Raw genomic sequence first — 17430 nt, forward strand, 5'->3', positions numbered from 1 at the left:
TTTGTTTTGATCTTTGTTGATTTATTTAGCAAATGCAAAAATAATTGTTTTGCCCCCACTAGCTGGTCAAGAGGTTTCCTGTTAGATGGAACTGCATTTTTAAAAGCCATTTAATATTTCTGTTAATTGATTGACATCTTATCTCTTAACAGTCCATCTCTAATTTTATCATGCTGTGTCAAATCAAATATTTGGTTAGTTTAGATCCTTTGTTGAAGAAGATGTGTGATTTCATATCAATTTCATAATGTAAGTCAGTAAATATTGTTAAGGAAATAATGAAAATTTTCTCAATGCATTTAGCAACAACATTTCGATACCAAGCAGCTGACCCTGCTATGAATTTCTCAGAAATATTTGAGAAATTAGTATCAAATTATTTCCAACAAATCCTGCATTTTTTTTAATGAATGTATTTCCCTACCAAATGCATGATTTGAAATAAATTTACCCATCAATGTCTGAGAACTGTTAAGCTTTAAATACCTTTTATTTGCTTGGACAGCTGCAACCACAATCTACTACATGTCTTTCATCAGGAAAAACTTCAGAAGACTATGTAAATAATCTTGCAAATAATCTGCGATAAATTCTCAAACTGGGAATGGTGACTGAAAATGAAAAACTTCTCCATGGAGTGAAATTGGTAGTAAACATTATCAGAGCGTTGTCATGCTCTGATAAGATTCCTTGAAAACTCTAACATAAAAACTTGTTCCTAGAAGATCAGTGCATGGAGTAGTCTGTTTTGATGTTCAGAGCTAAATTTGTCATTGCATCAAATTGTCGTCCATTGTTGTATCAATTGTCCAATCGTGATGAACTTGAATAATGTTTATTTCACAAACTATGCTTGATCACATCTTTGTTTTTTGACTGAGTAAAGCAAGTGATTGGTGACATTTTAAATTTGTTCAGTGTAACTATTTGTCTAGGGGTGAAATTATTAAATAATATTTAAATGTCAGTTGTATATTGTTTGACATATCGACTGTCATTTATTCCATGTGGTGTTGAGTCTCCGCTGATTTGGTTATCTGAATGAATTTTTCATATCAACGAACAGATGTCAACCAGTTTGAATATCCTGTATCATCTTACAACTGCTGCATCAGCAGATTCATTTTCTAATTTAGACCCAAGGTTTTGCATCTGGACACCTTTTTATCAAAGATGATGCCAGAATTGGTGACTTTCTACACTTTTCACTGTACTCATGTATGCCTATACTTGAGTACATGTGACAATAAAATCTAATTCTAATTCTAAAACTGTCAGATCTAAGCAGCAACGGAAGGGCTATTTGTTACTTCTGAAATGCTAGCTTTTTAAGCAATAATACTCTCTTTTTAATTGATCATTGATTTTTAAAAAAAAATCCTATTATAATACTGAGAATGAATTTCTTTTCCCATACTCCATATTAGACACAAACATTTAGGAATGAAATTTAACCAGGGCCTCTAACGATACAATAGAGAGCTTAAGGTGAAGGAACCCCTGGGGACAGTGACCGTAGTATGATAGAATTCATCCTGCACTTTGAGAGGGAGAAACATTACAGTTCAAAGACAAGAGGGAGGAGTTGGCCAGAGTTGGTTAGAAGGGGAGTCTAGCAGGGAAGATAGTGGAGCAGCAATGGCAGGAATTTTGGAGGTAATTCAGGGGCACAGCAGAAATTCATCCCAAGGCAGAAGGAAGGGAAGGATAACACAACTATGGCTGACGAGGGAAGTCAGGGACAGCATAAAAACAAACAAAACATCATACAATGTGGTGAAGACGAATGGGAAGCCTTTTACAAACCAGTAGAGGACAACTTAAACAAAACACTCAGGAGAAGATGAAATAAGAGTATAAGCTAGGTAGCAATAAAACTAGATTGGAAGTGTTTTTGTTAGATATCTAAAAGGTAAGAGAGAGGCAAGAGTAAATAGTGGAATATTGGAAAATGAGACTAGAGTTGTCAATGGAACAAAAGAAATTCCAGGCACCCTCTACTCCCTGTGTTTTTTAAAAACAGTTTTTCCTCTCGTCCTTTCTATTCCCTTTCTGCCACTTAACTTGAATCACAGAGTCATAGAGATTTACAACATGGAAACAGACCCTTTGGTCCAACCCGTCCATGCTGACCAGATATCCCAACCCAATCTAGTCCCACCTGCCAGCAACCAGCCCATATCCATCCAAACCCTTCCTATTCATATACCCATCCAAATGCCTCTTAAATGTTGCAATTGTAGCAGCCTCCACCATTGCCCCTGGCAGCTCATTCCATACACATACCACCCTCTGCGTGGAAAAGTTGCCCCTTAGGTCTCTTTTATATCTTTCCCCTCTCACCCTAAACCTATGCCCTCTAGTTCTGGACTCCCTGACCCCAGGGAAAAGACTTTGCCTATTTACCCTATCCATGCCCCTCATAATTTTGAAAACCTCTTTAAGGTCACCCCTCAGCCTCTGACACTCCAGGGAAAACAGCCCCAGCCTGTTCAGCTTCTCCCTATACCTCAAATCCTCCAACCCTGGCAACATCCTTGTAAATCTTTTCTGAACCCTTTCAAGTTTCACAACATCTTTCCGATAGGAAGGAGACCAGAATTGCACACAGTATTCCAACAGTGGCCTAACCAATTTCCTGTATAGCCGCAACATGACCTCCCAACGCCTGTACTCAATACTCTGACCAATAAAGGAATGCATACCAAACACCGCCTTCACTATCCATGAACCTGCACTCCAAGATCTCTTTATTCAGCAACACTCCCTAGGACCTTACCATTAAGTGTATAAGTCCTGCTAAGGTTTGCTTTCCCAAAATGAAGCACCTTGCATTTATCTGAATTAAACTCCATCTGCCACTTCTCAGCCCATTGGCCCATCTGGTCCAGATCCTGTTGTAATCTGATGTAACCCTCTTCGCTGTCCAGTACACCTCCAATTTTGGTGTCATCTGCAAACTTACTAACTGTATCTCTTATGCGCGCATCCAAATCATTTATGTAAATGACAAAAAGTAGAGGACCCAGCACCTATCCTTGTGGCACTCCACTGGTCACAGGCCTCCAGTCTGAAAAACAACCCTCCACCACCACCCTCGGTCTTCTACCTTTGAGTCAGTTCTGTATCCAAATGGCTAGTTCTCCCTGTATTCCATGATATCTAACCTTGCTAATCAGTCTCCCATGGGGAACCTTGTCGAACGCCTTACTGAAGTCCATATAGATCACACCTACTGTCCTCATCAATCTCTTTGTTACTTCTTCAAAAAAACTCAATCAAGTTTGTGAGACATGATTTCCCACACATTAAGCCATGTGTGGGAAATCAGTCCTTGCCTTTCTAAATATAAGTACATCCTGTCCCTCAGGATTCCCTCCAACAACTTCCCAACCACCGAGGTCTGGCTCACCGGTCTGTAGTTCCCTGGCTTGTCTTTACTGCCCTTCTTAAACAGTGGCACCACGTTTGCTAACCTCTAGTCTTCCGGCACCTCACCTGTGACTATCGATGATACATATATCTCAGCATGAGGCCCAGCAATCACTTCTCTAGCTACCCACAGAGTTCTCGGGTACACCTGATCATGTCTTGGGAATTTATCCACCTTTACCCGTTTCAAGACATCCAGCACTTCCTCCTCTGTAATCTGGACATTTTGCAAGATGTCACCACCTATTTCCCTACAGTCTATATCTTCCATATCCTTTTCCACAGTAAATACTGATGCAAAATATTCATTTAGTATCTCCCCATTTTCTGCAGCTCCACACAAAGGCCGCCTTGCTGATCTTTGAGGGGCCCTATTCTCTCACTAGTTACCCTTTTGTTCTTAATATATTTGTAACAACCCTTTGGATTCTCCTTAATTCTATTTGCCAAAGCTATCTCATGACCCCTTTTTGCCCTCCTGATTTCCCTCTTATCTATACTCCTACTTTCTTTATACTCTTCTAAGGACTCACTTGATCTATCCTGCCTATACATGACATATGCTTCCTTTTTCTTAACCAAACCCTCAATTTCTTTAGTCATCCAGCATTCCCTATACTTACCAGCCTTTCCTTTCACCCTGACAGGAATACATTTTCTCTTGATTCTTGCTATCTCATTTCTGAAGGCTTCCCATTTTCCAGACATCCCTTTACCTGAGAACATCTGCCTCCAATCAGCTTTTGAAAGTTTTTGCCTAATACCATCAAAATTGGCCTTTTTCCAATTTAGAACTTCAACTTTTGGATCTGGTCTATCCTTTTTCATCACTATTTTAAAATGAATCGAATTATGGTCGCAGGCCCCAAAGTGTTCCACCACTGACACCTCAGTCACCTGCCCTGCCTTATTTCCCAAGAGTAGGTCAAGTTTTGCACCTTCTCTAGTAGGTACATCCACATACTGAATCAGAAAATTGTCTTGTACACACTTAAGAAATTCCTCTCCATCTAAACCTTTAATACTATGGCAGTCCCAGTCGATGTTAGGAAAGTTAAAATCCCCTACCATAACTACCCTGTTATTCTTATAGATAGCTGAGACCTCCTTACAAGTTTGTTTCTCAATTTCCCTCTGACTATTAAGCTGCCAGTCCTGCCCATCCCTGAGCCATGTTTCTGTAATTGCTATGATATCCCAGTCCCATGTTCCTAACCATGCTCTGAGTTTATCTGCCTTCCCTGTTAGGCCCCTTGCATCGAAATAAATGCAGTTTATTAGTCCTACCTTGTCCCTGCCTGCCCTGACTCTTTGACTCACTTATGTTCTCAACTGTATCAGTCTCAGATTGATCTCTTTCCTCACTATCACCTTGGAGTCCTCCCCACACCCTCACCTTACTAGTTTAAATCCTCCCGAGCAGTTCTAGCAAATTTCCCTGTCAGTATATTAGTCCCCTTCCAATTTAGGTGCAATCCGTCCTTCTTGTACAGGTCACTTCTACCCCAAAAGAGATTCCAATGTTCCAAAAATGTGAATCCTTCTCCCATACACCAGCTCCTCAGCCATGCATTCATCTGTTCTATCCTCCTATTCCTGCCCTCACTAGCTCATAGCACTGGGAGTAATCCAGATATTGCTACCCTTGAGGACCTCCTTTTTAAATTTCTGCCTAACTCTCTGTAATCTCCCTTCAGAATCTCAACCTTTTCCCTTCCTATATCATTGGTTCCAAAGTGACCTCTTGCTAGCCCCTCTCCCCTGTGAGAACATTCTGCACCCTCTCTGAGACATCCTTGATCCTGGCACCAGGGAAACAACACACCATTCTGCTTTTGAACTCTCTAAGAGAGACAGATTACTCCTGTGTCTTCTATCTCAACCCCTCACAACTTTATATACTTCAAACCTGTCACCCCTCAGCCTTCTCTCTTCCAAGAAAAACAACCCAACCTCTCCAATCTCTCCCCATAGCTACGATTCTCCAGGTCTGGCAACATCACCGAGCAGCATGGTGGTTCAGTGATTTGGACAGCTGCCATACAGTGCCAGGGACCCTGGTTTGATTCCATCCATGGTTGACTATCTGTGTGGGGTTTGCATGTTCTTCCCATGTCTGCATAGGTTATGTCCCCATGTTCAAGTCCAAGTCATTAATTTATAAAACAAATAGCAGGGGTTTCCCACATTGAGTTCTGCAGAACATCACGTGAAACAGTTTTCCATTCATAAGGCCAGCAAACCCTTTGCTTTCTGTTACTAAACCAACTGTGGATCCAATTCAACACATTGCCCTGTATGTTGTGGGTTTTACTTTTTTGACCAGTCTCCCATGTCAGACTTTGTCAAATTCCTTACTAAAATCCATGTAGACAATATCCACTGCACTATCCTCATTGACCCTCCTTGCTACTTCCTCACAGAATTCACTTGAATAACAAAGCCGTGCTGACTAACCCTGACTCGTCCATGCCTATTTAAGTGATAGTTTGTCTGATTTTATAACAGTAAACCTTATTCTGAGATTATGCTCTCTGATCCTAGACACTCTCACAAGGGGAAAACAACCTCTCAGTGTCAACCCTTTGATTCCTTGAGGGATGAAATATCTATCTGTCTTACCCTTGAGTAGACTCATTGGTGACCCACAGCCCACCTATAGGGAATTATACAATTCATAATCCTGAATGAAGAAATTTCTCAGTCTCTTACTACTATTCTTTATCATGAGAATGAGTATTGATGAAAAAGGAAGTGATTTGTTGAAGCTTTTCTTCTTATACTCATCAGAACATTCAGAAGAAAACCACTGTCAAGGTGGGACGTCAAACTTTTGCTTCCCTTTACGTTGGTATTTTTGTGAATGAACTGAAAAATGTGTTGCTGGAAAAGCGCAGCAGGTCAGGCAGCATCCAAGGAGCAGGAGAATCGACGTTTCAGGCATTCTTGTGAATGTCCTGATAACAGAAGAACCAGAGAGTAAAAGAGTTTTTTTTCCACACTATCTTTAAGATCTGGAAAGCACTCTTTGAAAAGGTTTTAGAAGCTGATAGAATAGTAATTTGCAAAAGGGAATGGGGTATAAATTTCAAAGGGCAAGACAAGAAGCTTCGTTTTTTTTCAGCAATGCTTGAATTATAAACCATTTCACTGACACAATTATGTCTGATTGAGTTTTTTTGAGGAAGTAACAAAGAGGATTGATGATGGCAGAGCGGTAGATGTGATCTATATGGACTTCAGGCGTTCGGCAAAGTTCCCCGTGGGAGACTGATTAGCAAGGTTAGATCTCACAGAATACAGGGAGAACTAGCCATTTGGATACAGAACTGACTCAAAGGTAGAAGACAGAGGGTGGTGATGGAGGGTTGTTTTTCAGACTGGAGGCCTGTGACCAGTGGAGTGCCACAAGGATCGGTGCTGGGTCCTCTACTTTTTGTCATTTACGTAAATGATTTGGATGCGAGCATAAGAGATACAGTTAGTAAGTTTGCAGATAACATCAAAATCGGAGGTGTACTGGACAGCGAAGAGGGTTACCTCAGATTACAACAGGATCTGGACAAGATGGGCCAATGGGCTGAGAAGTGGCAGATGGAGTTTAATTCCGATAAATGCAAGGTGCTGCATTTTGGGAAAGCAAACCTTAGCAGGACTTATACACTTAATGGTAAGGTCCTCGGAAGTGTTGCTGAACAAAGAGACCTTGAAGTACAGGTTCATAGCTCCTTGAAAGTGGAGTCGCAGGTAGATAGGATAGTGAAGAAGGCGTTTGGTATGCTTTCATTTATTGGTCAGAGTATTGAGTACAGGAGTTGGGAGGTCATGTTGCGGCTGTACAGGACATTGGTTAGGCCACTGTTAGAATATTGCGTGCAATTCTGGTCTCCTTCCTATCGGAAAGATGTTGTGAAACTTGAAAGCGTTCGGAAAAGATTTACAAGGATGTTGCCAGGGTTGGAGGATTTGAGGTATAGGGAGAGGCTGAACAGGCTGGGGCTTTTTTTCCCTGGAGTGTCAGAGGCTGATGGGTGACCTTATAGAGGTTTACAAAATTATGAGGGGCATGGATAGGGTAAATAGGCAAAGTCTTTTCCCTGGGGTCGGGGAGTCCAGAACTAGAGGGCATAGGTTTAGGGTGAGAGGGGAAAGATATAAAAGAGACCTAAGGGGCAACTTTTTCACACAGAGAGTGGTACGTGTATGGAATGAGCTGCCAGAGGATGTGGTGGAGGCTGCTACAATTGCAACATTTAATAGGCATTTGGATGGGTATATGAATAGGAAGGGTTTGGAGGGATTTGGGCTGGGTGCTGGCATGTGGGACTAGATTGGGTTGGGATATCTGGTTGGCATGGACGGGTTGGACCAAAGGGTCTGTTGCCATGCTGTACATCTCTATGACTCTATCTGAAATTGTTAGACTAGTGTCGTAGAAAGTTTACAGTACAGAAAGAGGCTCTGCATTCCATTGTTTCCGCACTGGTCATTAAACATCAATCTATTTGAATTCCACTTTCCAGCACTTGACCTGTAGCCTTGTATGCTGCAGTGTTTTATGTGATCATCTGAATAGTTCCCACCTCTAACACTCTTTCTTGTAGTGAATTCCAAAGATCTCCAATCCACTAGGTGACAAAGATCTCCTCAAATCCCCTCTCAACCTCCAACTCCTCACCTTAAAACTGTGACCCCTGGGTATTGCCCCCCATTTTGCCTGTCTATGCCCCTCAGAAATTTGTACACACTTCAATCAGATCTCTTGGTAGCCTTGTCTGCTCTAAGGAAAATAAAACCAGTCTGTCTAATCTCCCTTAGCTGAATGGCTTCAGCACAGGCAACATCCTCATGAATCTCTTCTGTACTCTCTCATGCAATCACATCCTTCCTTTAGTTTAGCAACCTGAACTACACACATTGCTTCAGCTGAGGTCTAACTAACATTACATACAGCTCCATTGCGTCTTCCTTGATCTTATATTCAGTGTCTTGACTATTAAAGACAAGTACCCCATATGTCGCCTTAACCAACTTATCTACATGAGAAGATCTAGTTGAGGTGTCTAAGATGCTAAGGCAAATTAGAGATAGATTGAATATTTCCTCACTGGTCAATCTAGAATTAGAAGCCATTGTTTTCAGACAAGGGATAATAGATTCAAACCAGATGAGGAAAAATTGCTTCTCTCAAAGGGTCGTGAAACTGTGGAATTTAGTACTCCAGAATGCAGTAGATGCTGTGACATTGAGTAAATTTAAGACAGAAGTATATAGACTTTTCATTAGTAATGGGGTGAAGTGTTATGGGGAATGGACAAGGAAGTGGTGTTGAAGCTAAGATGAGATCAACTACGATGGTGTTTAATAGTGGAGCAGGCTCAAAGGACTGAATTTCCTATTCCTGCTCCTAGTTCTTATGCTCTTGAGAGGTTGCTTAGCTGTTTATCTTGCCATTTGGTATTTTGACATTTTCTGTTGCTTTAGATTCCTAGTGGAGTTATGGTTCATGTAATGCTTCAGCAGCACCCAGTTTCACATGAAGAGACTAATAATTTCAAGTAATTCCCAAGAGCTGAACTTTCTAATTTTTGACCTCTGTTAAATTGCTTGAGTAATTGACACAAGAAGTAGACCGGAAATGAATAGTATTTTTTTCACACTGCCGTTAAGATCTGGAATGCACTCTGAAAAGATTTTGGAAACTGTTAGAATAATAAAGCAAAAGGCAATGGGGCATACATTTGCAAAAAAAATGCAGAGTTGCAGAGAGAAGGGGAGAGAAGAAAAGAAAGATTAGATATTTCTTTTTCAAACAACTAATCAAGGTACTAGGGCTGGTTTCCTTCTGTGCGATAAAGGTTCTATGAACCTGTATATGTGCGGATGAAAGGTTTCTTTTAGATGAGAATCAGGAGCAAGGCTTGACACCCTTCCCTACAGCATTTCCAGCAACTTACATGACAGTCTTACCTACAGATTTAAAGCCACACAAATATAAATATTGACATCAACTAAAATAAATGAAAGAAAATCTACCAAGCATTTGCCGTGAAATCAATGGTTAGGTTACGTGCTTAAGATGAATGAACGTAAACAAATAGATTAATCATGCAATCAGTGACCAATTGGAAACAGCTGAAAACTATCATTTGAACTAATTGAGAGAACTGTGTGGTTTCAAGTTATACTTTACTACCTATCTGAAAGTACTCCCTCTTGCTAATCAACCTATTCAGAGATCCTATTACACATCTCTGGAGCAGGTGGGACTTGAACTCAGACCTCTTAGTTCAAATGCTATTGAGATGCAGATAGTTTCTAATCAACCTGGTAAGAGATGTTATTATACATGTCTGGAGCAACTGGAACTTGAACCCAGACTTCCGAGCTTTTTAGATTTTAGATTAGATTAGATTACTTACAGTGTGGAAACAGGCCTTTCGGCCTAACAAGTCCACACCAACCCGTCAAAGCGCAACCCACCCAGACCCATTCCCCTACATTTACCCCTTCACCTAACACTATGGGCAATTTAGCAGGGCCAATTCACCTAACCGGCACATTTTTGGACTGTGGGAGGAAATCTGAGCACCCGGAGGAAACCCACGCAGACACAGGGAGAATGTGCAAACTCCACACAGACTGTGCCACCCACGCTGAGATACAGGTCCATAGGCACTGACAACATTCAAATGCCTCACTCAATTGACTAGTGTGTGTGGTGCCAACTACTTTGAAGGTGGCTTGAAGTGAAAATGGATAAGGAAAGTCCTAAAAATTCTACTCAAGTGAATTACTTAATAGTCAACACTCTTTGTATTGTTTATCAAAGGGATATATGTTGCTGTGCAAACACCATTATAGTGAACAAGATATAAATTAATGATTTCATGCAATTCAGTCTCTCAAACTTTGGAATTATGGTATAATATGCTTGTGGAATACTTTTTTTTCTCTGTGACTTATTTTGACTTTCTTCTATAGTTTAGTGATCAAGATGAAGAATTAGAGGATGAAGAGGAAGAAGATAGGAAATCAAATCATGATGATAATACGGAGGTAGAAAAGTCTCCTTTGCCACTACAGATGACGACTGTGGAGCAGCCAGGTGTTCAGGGCCCCACAGTTATGTGTGAAATGCCAAATTGTGGTGCAGTAAGTATCAATTATTGGCTTCAAGGTTTGCTGAACAGAATGCAGGCCTCAAAAATTATACCTTTAGCACAATTTATATCAGAGGTTCCCAAACATTTTGGCTGTCCCTACACACCTTTTTGGGGAATTCAGGACATGACCCATTTTCCCCATCCATACACATTAGAAAGTATTTTACACTCCTCCTTGAAGAATTAAGCCCTAATGATTTCTAAAGCTGGCAGAAAAATGAATGTTCAAAATGCTTATCTTGTCTTTTCATCATGTATGGATTGGATGGTTAAAATAAACAACTACTTGGACAAAATTGGACGAGTAAAGAAGATCCAGTGGGGATTTGCTGAGGGGTAAATATGTTTGACAAACTCGATTGAGTTTTTTTGCTAAGCTATCAAGGAGGATGAATGATGACAATCAGTTGTTGTAAAAATTGAAAAGGTGTTTGATAAAGTAACACGTTAGGCTCATTAGCAAAATTGAAGCCCGGGGATAATAGGGGTATTAAAAGAATGGATACAACGTTAGCTCAGGGTTCGAAAGTGGCTTTGGTAAATGTCTGTTATTCAGACTGAAGGAAAGTATACAGAGGCATTCCCCAAGGTATAGTATTCCAGATACTAGTTAGTGAAATGTATTAACTTGTAAGTAAGCACTAACAAAGACAAATCACTGCAAGAAGATAGGTAGTTTGGTGGAATGAATGAATATTTAACAGATGTATTTCAGTACAAAAAAGGTGAGGCACATTATTGTAGGAAGAATGAGGAGGAAAAAATACATGCTGTGCTAAATGTGCTAACTTTAAAAAGGATGCAAGAACAAAGAATCCTGGAAGTTTTAGTCAGTCTGTTTTTGCAAGTGATAGGACAGGTTAGCAAAACAATTAATAAAACATATGATACAGGTCTTCATAAATAAAGGTGCAGAGTACAAAACCAGCATGTTATACTACATCCTATATAAAATGCCAGGTTGGCCCCATCTGGAGTATTGTGTTGAATATCAGAATAATATTAGAAAACTATACTCTGTTTAAAAAGTGTGTTAAATTATTTGATTTGTAAATGAAATATTTAATAGTTTTCATTTGCTTCTCAAAAATGCTAACTGTTTCTAGTTACCTCCCATTCATCATTTCACCGGTCACCTCTCATGAGGATGAGTGGTCAGAAGCAGAAAGCTACCTGTACAGCTTCAAGCTGAGAGTGACAGTAGCTTCAAGTTATACAGTTGTGTAAATAATCCATAAGGAGGAGAGTTAGTGACCAGCAAGGGTCAGGGAGTAGGAGATACTCCTCTCAATGGTGTCAATCAGGACATGCAACCCAGTGCAAAACCATCAGTACAAAACTCCCGACTCTAAATGTGAATACCTGCCCCATTTACTGACTGATGCTAAATTTGCATAAAATAGTTAGTTAGAATTCATGATGAGATTGGTTTTGCACATCTGAATAATTTAACACTGAGGTTATATTCCTTTGTGCTGAGAAAATACCTTTCAAATACATCATCACTTTTTTGCAACACTTTGTACAATCTTGGGGAAATGGAACATGATACCATCTGCTGGTCAGATCATAAGTACCAACAGTAAAATCTCATGAGAAAATCAGAAAACATTTCAGTTAATGCAACAGTGTTTAGTTTCAGACAACAAATAGCTTAATACAGTGCTCTGCATTTGAATGCTGTCTGAGTATTAGTATGTCATGCTTCAATGGGAAATAGCATGCTCTGAAAAGAACAGATTTTTTTAACTTGTACTACACACTACAGAGGCAATGGTACATCTCCTTAAAGCAGCACTGCCACGTGTGGGGGATTTATGTGTTACCTGCAAGTGAATTGGCAGATCAGCAGATAAGCATAATTATCTGGCATATATTTGTTGCTTATAATATGCGGAAATTACCACACCAGCTTTGCAGTTTATCAGCACTGAGTTGGAATGGACTCAAGTCATTGAAATCTAAAAATTATTTGTTCTTTGAAAACATTCAACAGTGCTCTATAAATATTGCAAGTATTTTTATTATAAATTTTACTATATTGGAGCACTATTTCTGAGGAACATTTGGGACATTCTGTAAACATAAACTGCAGACTTTATTTGGTTTTATATTTGAAAAACATCTCACTTCACTGAATATGTTTTCTATCCTGGAATAGACAAAATTTTAGACAAAGTTTATCCTCATTTAAAATTGTACATACAGTATATAGTAGCGATAAACATTTAATATCGTTATTAGGCCATTCTTTATTTTTTGCGTTTCTAATCATTTTTCCCTTTGTCACTCCATGTCGTTTATAACTGTGGTTCCCCAATAAACCTGTAATGTATAGATTTTATATTAAAGTTGTACTGAAGTTTTTTTGTATTTTTGAATTGACTTGGACGGTATGGTGACTAAAAGAGTATAACCAGTCTCTTCTTTTCACCTTCCCTTTAAGATATTCAGCTCCAGGCAGGCTTTAAACGGCCATGCACGTATCCATGGTGGCTCAAGCCAAACTCCAAAACTGACTTCTGCAGCTAAACATAAAATGGGAGGACTTCAGTCTGGTTACACCTCTGTGAAGAACTCCCCTGCACACAATACAACAAGTGGTGAAATAGATGCTGCTACAATTTTCCCTTGCAAGGAATGTGGAAAGTAAGTTAAATGACACTTGTTTCTCTCTAAATTGCCTGCATTTTTTAATTAGCTGCTTGTTTTACAAAGTTTCATTTTACTTTATCTGGGCTTCATTCAGAAATGCGGACCACTATTGCTTTCTTGTAATTTGCTGAGAATACATGGTTTTAAGTGTCAGTTCAATATTTCAGGATGTTCTACAAGATTAAAAGTAGAAATGCTCACATGAAAACGCACAGACAGCAGGAGGAACAGCAACGACAAAAGGCTCAGAAAGCTCTTGAAGTTGGTGAAATAGCAACTATAGCCCAACCTGCTACACCAGTAGCACCTGTGTTACTTCATCCAGATCACATGAGTATGGTTAAGCGACACGTGGATTTGGAGGATAATGACATTATTCAGGATTTGGAAGATGTGATGGAGGAATCAGATGTCATGGATACAGACTTACTTTTAGATGGAGACGATGGAGAATTTCTCCAGGATGATGATTTGTAAACTTTTTTTATTATTCTACGTAAAATATAAATCTCAATTAGAATTAATTGAACAAACTAGTTACTTTTTCTAAGTCAACAGCTAGTCCTAAGGCTAGTTCAAATGCAGTATGCAAAAAAAATCCAGGTGAGTTGTACATAATTAACACTGATCTTGAATTGCCTCTGTCATTCATACCATGAATGGTTTTTCATACCATTACATAGACCTCACAAAGACTTCTGGACTTTTACTTTTCCCTCAGCTGCTTGTTAAAAGTTATTTCAAAGCATTGAAACCAAACGGGTTTTTTGCTAAAGAGAAAGATTTGTCTTCAGTTTAAGTTTCAGAAATTGAATTGTCTACTTTGCTATAGAATGAAACAAAAAAGCTGTAAATAAGGTTCAAAATTATATATATTTTAAATGGTAAAATCTGATTTGTTTATGGATTTATTTAACTGCTGTTTTTTGTTATTCAGCAGGTAGGGTGTAAATACTTTATATTCCAAAACTCTATTAGAAAAGCAAAATATTTTTGAAAGAAAAAAAAAGTCCAAATGCCTAAGAATGAAGATCTTTCACAGGGGCTATCTTCTGTTATACAATGTTGTACAGATTTATGAAAGCTTTATTTTATTAATTTTGGGGTACTGATAGTGGCCAGATTGCATGCCTTTTACTCCATTATGTAATTTATTTTTTTTTAAATTGCACTGTTAAGTGTTTTCCTTAAAGAGTGTATGGAACCCTTTTCGTACATTATCTTATTTCTGCTATAATTAAATGCAGTGACTTTGTCACATTATAACTTAAGCACTATGTATAGACCAGTGAATGAGTCACTTTGTGCAATGCTTTTGTTGTATATTGGGTAAAAAAAGACAAGTCTTTAGGAAGATTTCTGTGCCATGTTCTTGGGAAGATTATGTTTTTTTTAACAAAAGTGGCATCTTTAAAATGAGCAGTATTTTCTTGTGAATTTAATATGCTGTCACAAGATTATTGTGCTTGACTATGTACCCAAGTTTACTTTTAACAAAAATGTGATGGGATTTACACTGACGGATTTTTTTTCCCTATTAAACTAATCCAAGAAAGTGATTTTTTTTTAATTTCTCTGCCCTCTAGAGTTCATTTAATAAAAGTTATTTTGAAAAGAATTCCATTATGCAAGAATCTGCTTGCAAACTATTGATTGTTTCTAAATCAAATTAGATTATATCATATTAATGTATAATGTTTCAAGGTCTTACCCTAAGCCAGGGAATTATCAGACTGATAATTCCAATGGCCCCTGATGCCAGACTTTTTAAGTATTTCTTCTATAACTTTGCATGTGAACATGTGTATTAGGAGCAAGTTTGGGCCATTTGGATCCTCAAGCTTGCTCTACTATTCAGTAAGATCATGGTTAATTTGATTACTCCACATTTCCACCTATCCTTGACAACCTTTCACTTGCTTTTCAGGAATTTATTTACCTCTGCCTTCAAAGTATTCCATGACTTTGTTTCCACTGCCTTTGAACAAGAACATTCAAAAGACATTTAGTATTTTATAATGAAACAATATTGTCTTGTCTCTGTTTTAAATTCATGTCCTATTATCAAGAGATTCTCACACAAATATCCTTTCTACAGACATCTTGTTAAGGATCTTGTGTTTAAACCATGTCATCTGTTACTTTTCTAACTGCAGATATAAGCCTAACCTGTCCAACTTTTCCTTGAGATAACCATCCCATTCCAGATATTGGAGTAGAAAGCCTACTCTGAATAGTTTCTAATGCATTTATCCATCCTTGAATAAGGAGACTAATGCTGGACACAGCATGACACATATATATGTGGCTATATATGTGTGTATGTACACTTTATGATCTGTAGAGCTAAGTATAACCTCCTTACTTGAGGATACAATTCCCCTGCAATTAAATGATAATTTTCAATTTGGTTTTCTAATTACTTGCTGTACTAGCATACTAACCTTTGAAATGTATGCCTAGGACACCCAGATTCCTCTGTGTCACAGAGCTTTGAGACTTCTTCATATTTGGATAATATGGTGTTTTATTCTTCCAAAGTGAATATTTTTACATTTTTCTATATTTATAATCCATTTATTAGATCTTTATCTACTTATAGGGGCTTCAAAGGGTTACAAGTGAGTAATGTCCTCTTCACAAATTAATGTGCTTACCAACCTTTGAGTCATCAGCAAATTTGGTTTGGTCCCTTCATCCAAAAATTATAAATTATTGAGGCCACAAAACTGATTGCTGGGACACTATTTACTACATTTGGCCACCCAAAAAAAAATTAATTATGACTACATTTGATTCCTCATCCAAGTCATTTATATCTATTATGAATAGCTGGAGCCCCAAGCACTGACTATATTTTCCAACTGTTTCCTACTTGTTAACCAATTCTTGATCCATGCTAATATATTACCCCTGTCCCATGTGCTTTAAGTTTGCCCACTCATCTTTAATGAGGGATCTTATCAAAAATCATGCTCAATGAATCTACTGGAGATTTTGAGGACATTACTGGGAGAATAGATATGGGAGAACCAGTGGATATGGTGTATTTGGGTTTTCAGAAGGCGTCTAAAACTCCAAATACACTATATCTACTGGTTCTCCGTATCCATTCTCCTTGTAACGTCCTCAAAATCTCCAGTAGATTTGTTGAGCAAGATTTTCCTTTTATGTATCCATACTGGCTTTGTCCAATCCTGTGAATGTTATCACATCTTTTATAATAGACTCTAGGTATTTCCCCACTACGTATGTTAGGCCAACTGGTCTGTAATTATCTTTTTCTCTCCCTATTTTTTAAATAGTGGGACTATGTTTGACACCGTCAAATCTGGAGGAATAGCTCCAGAGTCTATTGAATTTTGAAAGATGACCACCAACGCATCCAATATTTCTAAGGCTACTTCCTTTGTTATTCTGGGATGTAGATTATTAGGTCTTGGTGATTTGTCAGAATTTAACCCCATTAATTTCTAAGACAATTTTTTCTTACTAGTATTGATTATCTTCAATTCGACTCTCTCACCAGATCCTTGGTTTCCTCATGTCTGGAAAGTTAACTCTATCGTCTTTTATGAAGACAGAACCAAAATATTTCTGCCAAATCTTTGTTCCCTATCATAATTTCCATAACTTCTGGCTGTAAGGCAGCAACGTTTGTCTTTACTAATCTTGTTAATTTATGCAAATATTCTTTCAATATGAACCATTGCCTAGCTACCATACCGGTGTGACAGGACTGTCATACAAGAAGAAATTGGTTCTACTGAGCATGTATTCACTTGAGTTTAGAAGGATGAAAGGAGATTTCTCCAACATCAAACCCTCTGGTAAGGTTCCCCAATCCATTCAGATCTCATGCCCTTCGAGTTAGAATCTTAGTTTTGGATTCAATTACTGACTCTTCATCTTATAGTCGCTCTTCCCTAAGGAATCCCAACAAGATTGTTACAGTCCTTTCTCATTGCACAGTACCAGTCTAGAATCTCTTGTTCTCTGGTTCCTCCATATTGGTCTACAAAGTCATCATGTACACACTTCAGGAAATACTCCTCCATAATATCATTTGTAGTTTGGATTGTCCAATCTATATGTAAACTAAAGTCACCCATGATTACAGTTGTACAGTACGCATCTCTGATTTCTTGTTTAATTCCTTCCCTTACATCTCCACGGT

At 38.5% G+C, this 17430-nt stretch overlaps 1 protein-coding gene across 7 annotated transcripts in view; it reads left to right on the forward strand.

The window, feature by feature from the left end:
• LOC122552789 (transcriptional-regulating factor 1) overlaps positions 1-14808 on the forward strand; it is a 236190-nt gene extending 221382 nt beyond the window's left edge. For all 7 annotated transcript variants that reach the window (XM_043695722.2, XM_043695729.2, XM_043695728.2 and 4 more), the window contains 3 exons: positions 10417-10587; positions 13045-13247; positions 13421-14808. In XM_043695722.2, the coding sequence (XP_043551657.2) occupies positions 10417-10587; positions 13045-13247; positions 13421-13730 (684 nt within the window). In that variant the 3' untranslated portion in view covers positions 13731-14808. The remainder of the gene's footprint in view (positions 1-10416; positions 10588-13044; positions 13248-13420) is intronic.
• Positions 14809-17430: the final 2622 nt, after the last annotated feature.

Source organism: Chiloscyllium plagiosum, unplaced genomic scaffold (assembly GCF_037043375.1).
Source record: "Chiloscyllium plagiosum isolate Xiang-an unplaced genomic scaffold, Cpla_swu_hap1 HiC_scaffold_10, whole genome shotgun sequence".
Lineage (NCBI taxonomy): Eukaryota > Metazoa > Chordata > Chondrichthyes > Orectolobiformes > Hemiscylliidae > Chiloscyllium > Chiloscyllium plagiosum.